Source organism: Equus quagga, chromosome 15 (assembly GCF_021613505.1).
Source record: "Equus quagga isolate Etosha38 chromosome 15, UCLA_HA_Equagga_1.0, whole genome shotgun sequence".
Classification (NCBI taxonomy): Eukaryota; Metazoa; Chordata; class Mammalia; order Perissodactyla; family Equidae; genus Equus; species Equus quagga.
The window spans coordinates 3,332,753-3,345,372 of NC_060281.1; the positions used below are offsets into that span (position 1 = coordinate 3,332,753).

Below are 12,620 nucleotides of genomic sequence, written 5' to 3' on the forward strand. Positions count from 1 at the left end.
AGACGCATGGAAGAGAGTTCCAGAAAATAATGGGACAAGAAAGTACAAACCCCCTTGTGTCACGGGCACAGCCTGGAAAAAAGTTTAGGAAGCAGAAAGAAGGCCAGTATAGCTGGAGTGGTCATGACTAGGGCGTTGGATGGGGTGGAGCAGGAGGATATGAACACTGGATGGAGAAGATAGGCAAGGGGTCAGATAAAGTGGGGCCTTGATCCCACGAGGGTCACGTGACATGAGTTTCATTAAAAATAAAAATCTAACTTTGGCTGCTAAGTGAAAACAAAGTTCAAGAGAGTAAAGTGAAGACAGAGATGTCAGAAAATGTCCTGTTTATGGAGGCGAGGATGACAGCAGCTTGGTTCAGGGAAACTCATGACACGGTGACAGATTGCACGGGAGGGAAAGGACAGAATCCAGGACTGTCATTTAGGACAGTGACGCAGTCAGCCATGCCGAATACCACAGAGGAAAGAGCAGAGCTGCGAAGGAAGTCGGTGAGCTCCGTTTTGTTCCAGTTGAGCATGAAGAATCTATGATCCAGCTCAGAGAAGAGGCCCAGGAGGCTGTTGCAACTATAAGCTTGAGGCTCAAAAGGTAAAAACCTGTGAATCATTATCCTAGTTTAAAACCAGAGAGTCTTGAGGGGAAAAAAAGATCACCAGGAATAGAGCTGAATAGGATGACGTCAAGGTTAAAACACTGGAGACAGGAAGAGGAATAAGTAAGAGACGAGAGATGGGAGGGAGGAAGAGAAGCAGGGGTGACAGGTGACAGAATAAAATAAATTCAAAAAGAAGACTCTCCACCAGGGAGATTAACACACAGGAGACCCACTAAGCATTCAACGAGGTAAAAATCCAGAGAGAGTCCACGACGTGGTGCGGGAAGGAGGACACGCATTTTTTCAGCCTCGATGCACCTGGCTGACACCATTTGCATTAGTGACAGACAAAACCACGAACACACTCAGATGACAGATGAAGGCACGGATCACAGATGTCCAAACCCCTGTGACCTGCCTGTGACTCTCCTTCTTAGTCTCCTATTCCAGAAAGCATCCAGAAATGAAACTGAGTAAGAGTAACATTATCATACAAATAATCTCGGGTTTGCTCGAAGGTATTTTTTAAAGGTAAACATCCACAAAGCGCTTTAACTACTTTTTTTGGTAACAGGTGAATAGACAAAGTAACTGACAACTGAGCAAGACAGAGTTGTAATACTATGGTTTAGTATTTAGATCTTTTATCCAGAATATCAATCAAGGCAGCACACCCACTCGCCATTGGCAATTAGAAAGTGTCAAGGATTCAGGAAGGCAGGGGATTATAATCCAGAATATGATTCAGAGACAAGAGTCTGAGCCACTGGAAAACCAGCGGATAAACTGAGGACAAGGGGATTGGGTGTCAGGGTCGGCAGGTCAGCAGTGGGCTCCACCGCAGGCTGGATGACGCCACCTGGACTGTCCGAGCTCAAGCACGGCAGTCTGCCGGATCCAGGAGAAGGCGAGAGCAGACAAGTGAAGCAAATGTTCCCTGATGTGAACGAGTTTAGGGGAAAAAACCACTCTTTAATAACACCTTTGTCTTCTCCTCTTCTTTTAGTCACAAATCTCACGGAAACTCTGACTCATTTTGAAAATGAGAGAAGAACATCGTTCCAGGAATGGCTGGCTGTCTTTCACACTCATCTCACTGCTCCGCCCTGATGTAAGCCAGGTTGACCTGTGGAGTTTCTGAAGAGCTGGGATGGGCAAATTTACACATGGCTACCAGCCTCTCTCTCCAGGCTAAGTTTAGGATCAGGGTTCCAGCAAAAGGCACAGCAGATGGGAAAGCCGACTGGAAAGAGGGAGCATCTGACCTCCAGTGCTTTGGGGCATGAGCTGGGGCTGCTCCTGGTTCCCCATTTGAAAATGAAAGGTAAAAAAATCAGTGATGCTAATATGATTAAATATGCTAAGTGATTATCCCCCAGAGACAGTCTGGCAGAGCAGCCAAGGTTATAAAAACATCATAACTCAGCAAGGCAAAATCATCCCCAAATCCAGACAGGGGTGCTTCTTAAGCGAGGAATGAGGTGAGGACCAATCACCCAAGTTTGGGCAGGCCTGCTGACACACAGAGGGGCCAGCACATGCGAGAAGCCTGCCCCAACCCAGGTCTGGCCCCCGCGGCACTGTGGGCAGCAGCTGTAGCGGGTCCCGTCCTGGGGGAAGGTGCCTGGCACAGGTCTCTTTGCTGAAGGGAAATCCTCACAGTCCTTCAACATTCCCTATTCTGGGCTGACCTGTGTCCACCCCAAATGCATGTATTGAAGCTCTCACCCCCCAGCACCTCAGACTGTGACCGTATTTGAGACACGGCCTTTGAGGAGAGAATTAAGTTAAAATGAGGCTCTTGGGGGGTCCTCATCCAATTCAATGGGTGTCCTTATAAGAAGAGAGGAATAGGATACACAGAGAAAAAGGCCACGCAAGGACAGAGAGAGAAGACGCCACTTGCAAGCCAAGGAAAGAGGCCTCAGGAGAAACCATCTTGGACTTTTAGCCTCCAGAATTGCGAGAAAATAAATCTCTACTGTTTAAGGCACCCAGCTTGTGGTATTTCTTAAGACAGCCTGAGCAGACTAACACATTCCTCAATAACTTAAAGACAAATCTTTGATAATAAGTGGAATCTCAACCGAAAGCCACCTGTACATTGTACTAATGCAAATCTCAATATTTTCTTGACTCTGAAGGAAAGAAGCGCAGATTCTGAAAGGACAAAACTACCTCTCGGATGTTTCAGTGCATTTTTTTAAGGTTCAATCAAAATCACTATTTCCACTCCATGGCAGTCACTAGTTGACAGGCTGCGCCGTCCATATTCTTAAAACTTCTTTCTCTGTCTCCCTCCTTGTCCCGACCGGCTGCTGGGCATACAGCACCTCCCATGGAGACCGTCAGTTCCTCGCGGCCAGCAGCCATCTTCCAGATTTTGTTCTTGGTAGGATTTACTCGTTGATTGTGCAGCAAGATTTGTGGTTAATATCTCACCCATTTAAAGAAGTTATTTGGCACTGAATTTCTTATTTCACCTTTAAATGAGGGCAAGGTTTAAATAATACCTAGAAAGAGCCATTCGTTAGTTACACAAGGCTCCCTCCACTGCGGAGAAACAACAAAATCCTTGCAGGCTCTCAAGCACTGACAACAGCAGCCGTTTGTGACTCAGAGCGGTTGGCAGCTGGGAGTTATGGCCCCATACACGACTCGGCTCCCACTGGGCCAGGAGTCCTGGTTACTGATTTAAGCCATTCTCTGCATCCGCTTGCTCTCTAACTTTAAAATGGCCTCACCATGTTGACCTTAAGGACCAATGCTGTTCTGATTCTCATTTTTCTTGAGGCATTTCCTACCCTTCTCCGCTGTAAGAAGTGAAAAAAAGAGACAAAAGGCAGTCTCCACACTTCCTTAGGTGGTGCCATGAGAAACACCTGGCCTTCCTTTCTTCTTAGGGCAAAAATCAAATACATATCTGCAGCGGCAGCAGATACCTGTGGTCCAGAGATCCCTTGGGTTTTTGCTCCATCAGCATCTCACTTTCTCAGATAATAAGAGGAGCTACACTTCTTGAGCTCTCACTCTGTGCCATGTGCTATGTAGGTTTTTCATAGACAATTTAACTCTCAGCTCAGCACTATGAGGTCAGTACCATTATCCCACACAATGGGAGAAATAATTGAGTCACAGAGAGGTCTTGTAAGTTGCTTAGTGTCACACAGCCTACAAGTGGCAGAGCCACGACCTGAAGCTCAGAATTCTGCCTACAGAGCAGGTACTCTTGGTCATTACACTCGACCGCCTTCCTTACCTCCTCTTCTTATGCTGGAGGAAATTATTAATCTGCCTGTTGCACAAAGTTCTTTAAGCAGAGGATCTCAAGGCATGAGGTTGTGTCTTGAACACTAGAGTCGTTCTATAAATCCAAACCAAAAGAGTCCTTACCAGATCTTATTTTGTCAAGAAAACGAGACTGTCTCTGGAGATGAGGCTCACTATTACATGATGGCACGATATTATCAAGGTAACAGGTGCTTCCACATTTATCAGTGCCTATTTCATATGTAAAAGGTGAAAGTGTCTCCCCCTGAAACCACGAGAGAAATAATACTCAGGGATCCTCACCAGGTGACTTAGTGCCATTGATGGGCAGCCTGAGAACGATCCGCAGTGCAATGTCTATGCTCGCTCATCAACTGTTTTAGGAAAGAAGATGCTTGACTCATTCAAAGTCACTACCTCTGCTTTCAATTTAATTCCGGCGTCACCTTCCTCTGAAAATTTTATCTAGAACACGGTCTGCATTTAAGAAAGAAATTGGAAGCTGAGATTTGACCTTGCTTTGTAACCCCGATCATTGGCAAATAAGTTTCTCAAGCCTAGGGAATGCGTTAGATACTAAGTCGTTTTCAAACACTGAGTGGTAACCTGTTTGAGGGTCACTCAACTTTACTTAAAGAAACAGAAAAGAACACAAAATACCAGACAGTACTACACATAGTGAAGGTAAATATGATTTTGTAAAACTCTGGTTTTCAAATATAGATTGGTGTAAACTGTCTGTCTTACAGTTGGTCACTGGCAAAAACACTTGGAAAACAGCGTCAGGGAAGAGAAAGACCCTGGGGAGAGACACATCCTTGCGTTCAGTGACTCTGAGGGCACAGCACTCTAAGCATGTCTGTGGATACCTCCATGTGCGTATTCTTTCCAGTATTTTCTTTCCTTCTCCCTGGAATAGAACCCATCTGAAGAGACTACCTCTCATTCCACTAAGAGAAAACGCCTCCTTCTTTTCTGATGCATTGTCACAAAAACGTACTTTCTTCTTTCTCACCTCCAGACCACTGCCGTAGCCTCTCGACAGGTTTCTTTCCCCCAGTCTCTTTACTCCCTCATCCACATAATCTATCTCTGCCCAGCCATCTGTCCAAAAATGCCACTACATTTAGTAACTTTGCTTATGGAGAAGCACATCTAGCCTCTTTCCTTTGGCTCTGGCCCTGCCTATTCCAACACGCTCTCATTTTCTGCAAACCTTGTTCTCTTGAAACTGCTATGCCTTTGGTTGTGCAGTTTGATTAGTTATCCACTCTGTGCCCGGCTTGCTTCTCCAAACTCTATCTGAAGTTCTTACTTGTCCACGCATTCTTTTCTCACTGTTTTAGTTCAGCTCTCTATAGTTCCAGAATTCTTGGGAGTGAGACGTACTGTGCTTCTCTCTCTCCCTCATTATGGCAGTCCAGCTTCATTCATAAGTTTGTTCTTTCTTCAGGGACACTGTAAGCAGCTTGAGAGCAAGGCTCATCTTCTTTCACGTTAAGAGTTACAATACTAGCAAGAACGGCATTATAGAGTGTCTAAGATGTGCCAGATAATTCACAAATATTATTACGTATGGATTATCATGTATTTAATCTGTATTATCTCTAAGCCTCACGAAGATAGTCACTGTTGATCTTCATTATTTGTGGATTCCATCTTTGCAAATTCAACTACCCGCTAAAATTTACTTGTAATTCCCAAATCAAAACTCACAGCACTTTCACGGTTAATCATGGACATGTGCAAAGTGGCAAAGAAATGTGAGTCACCTAATGCGCACGTTCCCAGCTGAGGTTGAACATGGTGAGGCTCTGACTTTTTTTTCAGCCCAGGTACTGTAAATAAGTGTCCTTTTCATGGTCTATTTAACGCCCAGTCTTCTCATAGGTTTCCGTGTGTTCTCGGTAATTTCACTGTTTAAATTGGCCCCCAGCATAGCACTGAAGGACTATCTAGTGTTCCTAAGCTCGAGAAGGCCAGGATGCGCCTTCAGAGATAAACTCTGTTCGGGCCTGAGTTACAGTCTGTTGGCCATGAGGTCAATGCGAATGATTAACAATATGCATTCAATGAGGTGTCTTTTAACAGAAACACACATAAAGCAAGGTCCTGTATCAACCGGTTGATGACAACAGTATGACCAGATTCTCACAGGAACCTCATCCTGTATTTTCCCTGGGAGTAAATGATTCCGTATTTGTTAATTCAGTGTTTGCTGCAACTTTATAGACTATAATTATCGTGAATAATGAGAATACACCATATACTGGTTCCTCTTCATTTCTTGTTTAGAGATGAAGAAATAAGGTAGAGAAAGATTAAGCAATGTGTCTGAAGACACAAGGATAATTACTGAACAACCTGGAATTTCAACGTGCATATGTCTGATCCGACTCTGTCAAGTCTTATAGTTCCTGGTGCGAACAGTGCAAACTCAACCCTCTATTGATAGAATGAGACTCAGGACGAATTTTCCCAGTGGTTAAAAAGAGAAAGAAAATAGACAAGTTTTCCTCTCCTTCTCTTTCTCTCTCTGAATTGAATGTTTAGAGTAGTTTTCTTATTTTTGTGAAGCAATGTAAATTCCCCAATATTCCTACAATACCCCTATTCACTTATTAATTACTTCAGCAAATATCTGAGTGTCTACTATGCTTCAAGCACCAGGCTAAGCCCTGGGGACATAACCATCTTCAAACAAGCTTAAAATTTACCGCTGAAGGCAGACCTGGAAAGAAAGAATTATGTTATGTGAGAGATTTGCTATCGTAGGGATATTTACAAGGTTTCAAAAGGACAGATGATTAGGAAAAAATTGAATTCTGCCCGGGATTTGATGAGCAGATTTTTGAGAAGAAATGGGTTTTGAGCTGCATCTTGAAGGCACTTGCATCAGATGGGAAACGGGAAGGACATGCCACATAGGCAGCCAACGTGAGCAGAGATCTGGAGAGATGACAAAGCCCCAGGGTTTGGAAAAGAATATGCCTGAAAGGAAAAGACTTGTGGAATATCTTTTCCACCAGTTTCCAAAAACAAAACTATTCCTATGCATTATCATTCCAAGACATACAAGCACACTTTATTTTTTCCCCATTTTTAACAGGTTGTGGCTATTCTATGTTACTTTCATCAATGTAGCAAATCAGTCTTTTATTGAATCTATTTTTAAATAAAATGTTTTTCACATAACTACATTTCAAAGTGTGTATTCTCTTTTAATAGTTTTACTCAGTCTTTCTTTAGTCTTTGCTCATTTCCCAGTTTTTTATTTTAAAAAAGTTTGGAAAACTCATTGGTAGGTATGTAATTATTAATGTTGTCATTAATTAATTAATTCAATAAACATTTGTTGAACATCTTCTATAGGCAAGATTCTATGCTAAATCTTGTTTGGGAAAGGGGGAGCCTTCAGGAAGCAGAAAGTTCATCTGGCTCAAGTGTGTGAAGAGGAAGAGTAATCCATGCACGTGGCTGGAAAGATAGGGAACCTACATACGTGGCGTATACTAGAAGCCAAGATAAAGACTTTAGGTTGTCATTCAGGCGTCTCAGAGCTCCACTGAATGTTTCTTTCTTTCTTTTTCTTCTTCTTCTTTTTTTTTTGGTGAGGAAGATTGGCCATAAGCTAATATCTGTTGCCAATCTTCCTCTTTTTCTTGAGGAAGAGTGGCCCTGAGCTAACATCTGTGCCCATCTCCTTGCATTTTGTATGTGGGATGCCGCCACAGCATGGCTTGAAGAGTGGTACATAGGTCCACGCCTGGGATCTGAACCAACTAAAGTGGAGCGCATGAACTTAAACACTATGCCATCAGGCCAGCCCCCACTAAAGTTTTCTAATGAAAGAGTGATATAATCAGAGCTGTCCTAGGACAACTAATAGGACCATAGTGTACAAGATGGATGAGTGAAGGAAAAGATCAAAGAACAGATAAAAGAAGAGAGGTCATGGAAATTATGTATGCTGAGGTGACTGGAAGCTAAATTAGGAAAACAGCAGTGGGAAGAGAGAAGAAAGAAAGGACAAAGAGGCACTGTGTAGGCAGAGGCCACGCAAAGAGAGAAGGAAAAAGTCAAGATGACATTATGATTCCTGCCTAAGGATTGCTAATTCTTCAAAGAGAAGTAGAAAATGCAAGACAACTTGGGATTCAAGATGAATTTAGTTTATGCTAAGCTAAGCCTGAGATGCTAGACAATCAGAAATGTTCAGGGCCCTTGGAAACAGAGAATTGACATTTAAGTAAAGTACAGGAGATGCTGAGTAAGGCTATAAGTCAGACTTTACAAATAAGTAAAGACAATAATTATATACTAAAGTTTTGTATAAAATTGTGGAAAGTAGGCTAAAAGAGGTACAAATGTCTCTGGGATTTCAGGGAAGAAAAAGATCATTTTCAGATGGATTTCCAGGCTTGCTGGTCTGGCATTCAGAAAGACTTGCTAGAGTTGGGCTAGGATTTTGACAGGCAGAGATGGAGGAAGAAGGAATTCCAGGAGAGGAAGATATACCAGGTGCCGAAAGACACCAGTAAAGACAGTGAAGAAGAAAATGCAGCTCCTGTTTATGAAGAAATTACTACGACATCAATGTGCTTAGAATTCTAAGGACTAATGTGGAAGACTAATGAGAGAGTAGGCTGGAAATGGGGAACCTATTTCTGACTATGCCAAAATGACAACAACATCATCAGCCAAATTGCTCTATTTAAGTCAAACCAGCTAATGTCCATGCCCAAGCATCTGGTGAAACTAATTGTTCACTAAGTCAATGCACTCTAATGAGCAGCGCAATCAAAATATGCTCCCAGTAGAACCTGGTGATCTTCATTTCTTGAATTTCAGCACCTAAAACTCTTGCAGCCCTACACTCCTGCGAGTTAGAAGAGGCCCTAAAGACTATCTAGCGCAACATTCTGCCTGATGCTTCAATCGTGAACACAAGTGTCTGGGAGTTTTTGAAATTACAACTTATATTTTGTGTCAAGGACTTCAAATGTTATTTTTTCATGTAAATGGTAATAATGGATAGAAGGATTTCAGACCTACAGGGAAAAGTCATACTTGGCTTACTTTATAAAGTTTTTAAAATTGGAAAACTGTTTCATTCTTTGTAAGGAAAAAAAAGCAACTTTGAAATGCTCAAATGACAGTAATTTTCTAGCCCACCCTCCCAATGTATTTTTACAATTAAAAATGTATTCCTGGACACTGGTGATATAATAGAGAATGCAGCGCCAATAATACTCATTGCAGTTACTTTCAGTGGCATATGCATATAATTGAAGTGATATATGCGTCTATATACAATCAGGGCATTGATAGCTGATTAAAACAAAGCAAAAGAAAACAAGGAACAAAACCAAAAAACCACATCCTCTGCATTCTCCAAGTCAATTGCAAATAAAACTCCCAAAGGAAGGGTAGGTAGAAAGAAAACTATCTGATCTGGGAGTTTTGCCAAACTTTTACCTTAATGAACTTTGTGCAGAGATACAGGAAGAACATTACGCTGGAAATATAGAAATCAACCCATCATTCTTGGCAGGAGTAGACTCCAGCCTACAGCATGCAAAGAGTTAATCTGAAATGCAAACTAGAGCTGCATTTAAATATGCTTTGTTTGCCATTCAATGAGCTTTGTGTTAATGGCCAAGGCAATCCTGAAATTGGGTGAGTACTTAAACTTGATTATGGAGATGAATGATGTTGCTCTAGAAGTCTCCATGACAAGGAAAATACACTGTAAGGAGTTATTGCATTTCTTATTTTCCTATGCAGACTGTTCTCGATTTGCCTGATATTTTCAGGAAATGGTTCCACAAAATTAAACATAGCCTTCCTCCTTCTAATAGCAAAACCCCAAACAAAACTTAAATGGCGCCTTCTTTGCATATTATGGTTAATGTGCTTTCATTATGCTTAATGTACTTCTAATGGTCTCCTATGGCAAGATGGTGATATTAAATGTAGGAATAAAATATCCATGATACAACCTTGAATTTTCTATAGTGCCTTTATCTGAGGGCTCCAAACACTTCACACACATTCCCATTCAGCATCTCCCTGCAGTGCATTCTGTGTTCTATGGTCCAGGACACTGGGGAATGGGATGACTAAGGGAATTGAGGTCATTTCCAGTGCTCACCCTAAGCACAGCCCCGACGTCTCCCCTGCAGGAATTAGAGCTTGCTCCCTCCAGGCCAGGCTGTCCCCAAGATGGCTGAGCTGGCTTCCAGGGCCAAAAATTGATTGCACCTTCAAGGGATTGCCTCCCTTACCTGGACGCCATCAGATGCAGGGATGTAACTCGCCCTTTTAAACGTGTCTGTCACATTTCTGAGGATTTCCACGGACATCAGAAGATCGCCTGCATAGAAATTTTTCCTCTGAGTTAAATCCAACAGTGTCTTGGTCACCTGGGACATTCCATCACCTGCCAGCATTCGCTGCCCCTTAGCAAGGTGTTCTTTGATCTGTGATGGTCAAAGGAACAGAACAAACATCAGAATCTTCATGACTATTTCTCTGCATATCGTCATCCAACAAATATATTTAAAATTGCAGAGTCAACTTTGAAATAGTCTTGCAACACTTGGGAGAATTTCAAAACTGTTCATGTGTGCATCCTACACTCAGATAGATAAACAGCCAGCACACAAAAGCTAATGAGGGTGTACACTTTGGCAGGCTTGACGAATTCGCCTTTTTTAGTTCTCAGAACACTCAATTCAACCCGTTAGGGAAAGCGTGTATTAATTTAGGTTTTTAATTGAAGTGAAAATAAAAAATACTTTTGCATGTAGTAAACACGGGAGATTGTCCAGTAAGGTGTGATCAGAGATGGGAGATTATAATCACTTCAAAATGTCCATTTTCATGAACAAGCTGAGCTTAATCATTTTTACCTTCCTCTTAAAATAAACACATCTTTAAATAGAGGCAAATAAAAGCTGTCACAGGACATTTTGGTTTAAGAAAATATCTCAACTTTAGAGGTCTACTATGACTGAAAGCTAGGTACTTTAGCTTTATTGTAAAAAGAAACAAACAACGACGAAGACACACAAACTCTCAGCTGGGTCTTCAGCAGCAGAACGAAGCACTGAGATGCCAAGCTTAAACTAGCTTGATGGAGGAGCAATCTGCTGTCAGCGTCACATCTGCTTATCCCGCAGTTTAAGGGCAGAAAAGCATCTTGGAATGTGGAAGAATGGTCAGGTGAGAGAGGGCAAAGAGTTGGCAAGACCCATTATATTTTTATATACGCTGAAATAATCAAGAACTAACACAACAGAGAAATATTGAAATAAAAGATAGAAGTGTAATAATTGCAATGATCAATTTCCCATTCAGAAATGTGCCCATCAATCCTTTAAAGGATGATAAGTAACCTGAAGTAATCCAAAAGTTAGGAATTTTCTTTAAAAATGTATTTTAAAAAGTGTAATCTTGACACTTCACTTTTTACTTTAGTCTCTAAAACTGTCTAAAAATATTTCAGTAAAGCTAAAATCTTCCAAGACATGCTCCATCTCCATTGTGTTATGCTACAAACCTAACATATTTAGGCAGTTCATTTCTCCCCATTTTCTCTTTTATTCTCTCGTGTCTCTGCTCTATGACAGTCATCAACCACTAACCACAGCCCAAAGGATGGGTACAGTGTCAACCACCAGCCTCGCCTATCTTTAGTTGTGATGCCCATGGCTGCAGAGCGACATCAACATGTTCCATCATGACACAGGCTCAGATTTGGCCGATCAGAAGGACACTGACCCTCGGAGGAGAAGCCAGCTGGTTTGCCATCATGATACGGACCGCTGGGCTGAACTCCGTCCACTCCCCAGCCCACTCCTGATGACGATTTGTAATTTTCTGTTCCAGCCACGTGTTCCGTAACTTCAGGTTTTGTACTGGATATACCACCCTCCTGCCTTACTTTATCTCATGTTTACACAGCCCTCCGATTTCATCCTGGTTCTTCTAAATATCTAAACAGAGTTAATCATCTCCTTCTCTGTGCTCTCCCTTACCTCACATACACATGGCTCGACACCACTGAATTATAATCATTTGCTTAAGTTTCTTCCTGCCCCAGTAGTCCTTCTGAACCTGAGGGTGGGTTTCTGCCTTATTGACAGCCCTAGAGCATGGCACAGCAGAAGTCTGACAGGGTGAATTCAGTGATTATATGCTAAAAACAATGCCTTTATGACATCACACGATGCAATGGGCATCCGAGCCAGGGCTGCCTAGGTTTTTATTTAAACTGTTCAATTTATTATTTATGTTATTGAGCCCATTGGAGACTCAGTTTGCCATGTCTCTTCTAAGATTTGAAAAATACGCCTACACGGTTAAAAAGTTTTAACAATCGTTTTTGTAATTCAAAGGACCCCACACAGCCTCAGATAATCAACACGAGTTACTGCACCCAAGAAGCTCCTTGCCTCATGTGGCCTGTGTGCCCTGCATGGTCCAGCTCCTGGAGATGGCTACCACCTTCCTCCTGCTCCACGTGCTCTGGTCATGCTGGAGCTTCCTCAGCAACAGTGAGTACTTGCCTGCCTCAGGGCCTTTGAACTGCCTTTCCTTTTGCCTGAAAGAGTCTCCCCATAGAGACTCACCTGCTTTTTTGTCACTTCGTCAGAGAGCTCTTAGCTGACTCCCTATCTGAAGTGGTCTCCTGTCAACCTCAATCATCTTACTCTTCCTCATGGTGCCAACCTCACCTGCCATT

The 12,620-nt window shown here is 42.3% G+C and overlaps 1 protein-coding gene across 5 annotated transcripts in view; it reads right to left on the reverse strand.

Annotated features, from left to right (window-relative positions):
• Nucleotides 1-12,620, reverse strand: part of ADGRB3 (adhesion G protein-coupled receptor B3) — a 643,872-nt gene that overhangs the window by 323,174 nt on the left and 308,078 nt on the right. For all 5 annotated transcript variants that reach the window (XM_046638989.1, XM_046638988.1, XM_046638987.1 and 2 more), the window contains one exon: nt 10,159-10,353. In XM_046638989.1, coding sequence (XP_046494945.1) covers nt 10,159-10,353 — 195 coding nt within the window. The remainder of the gene's footprint in view (nt 1-10,158; nt 10,354-12,620) is intronic.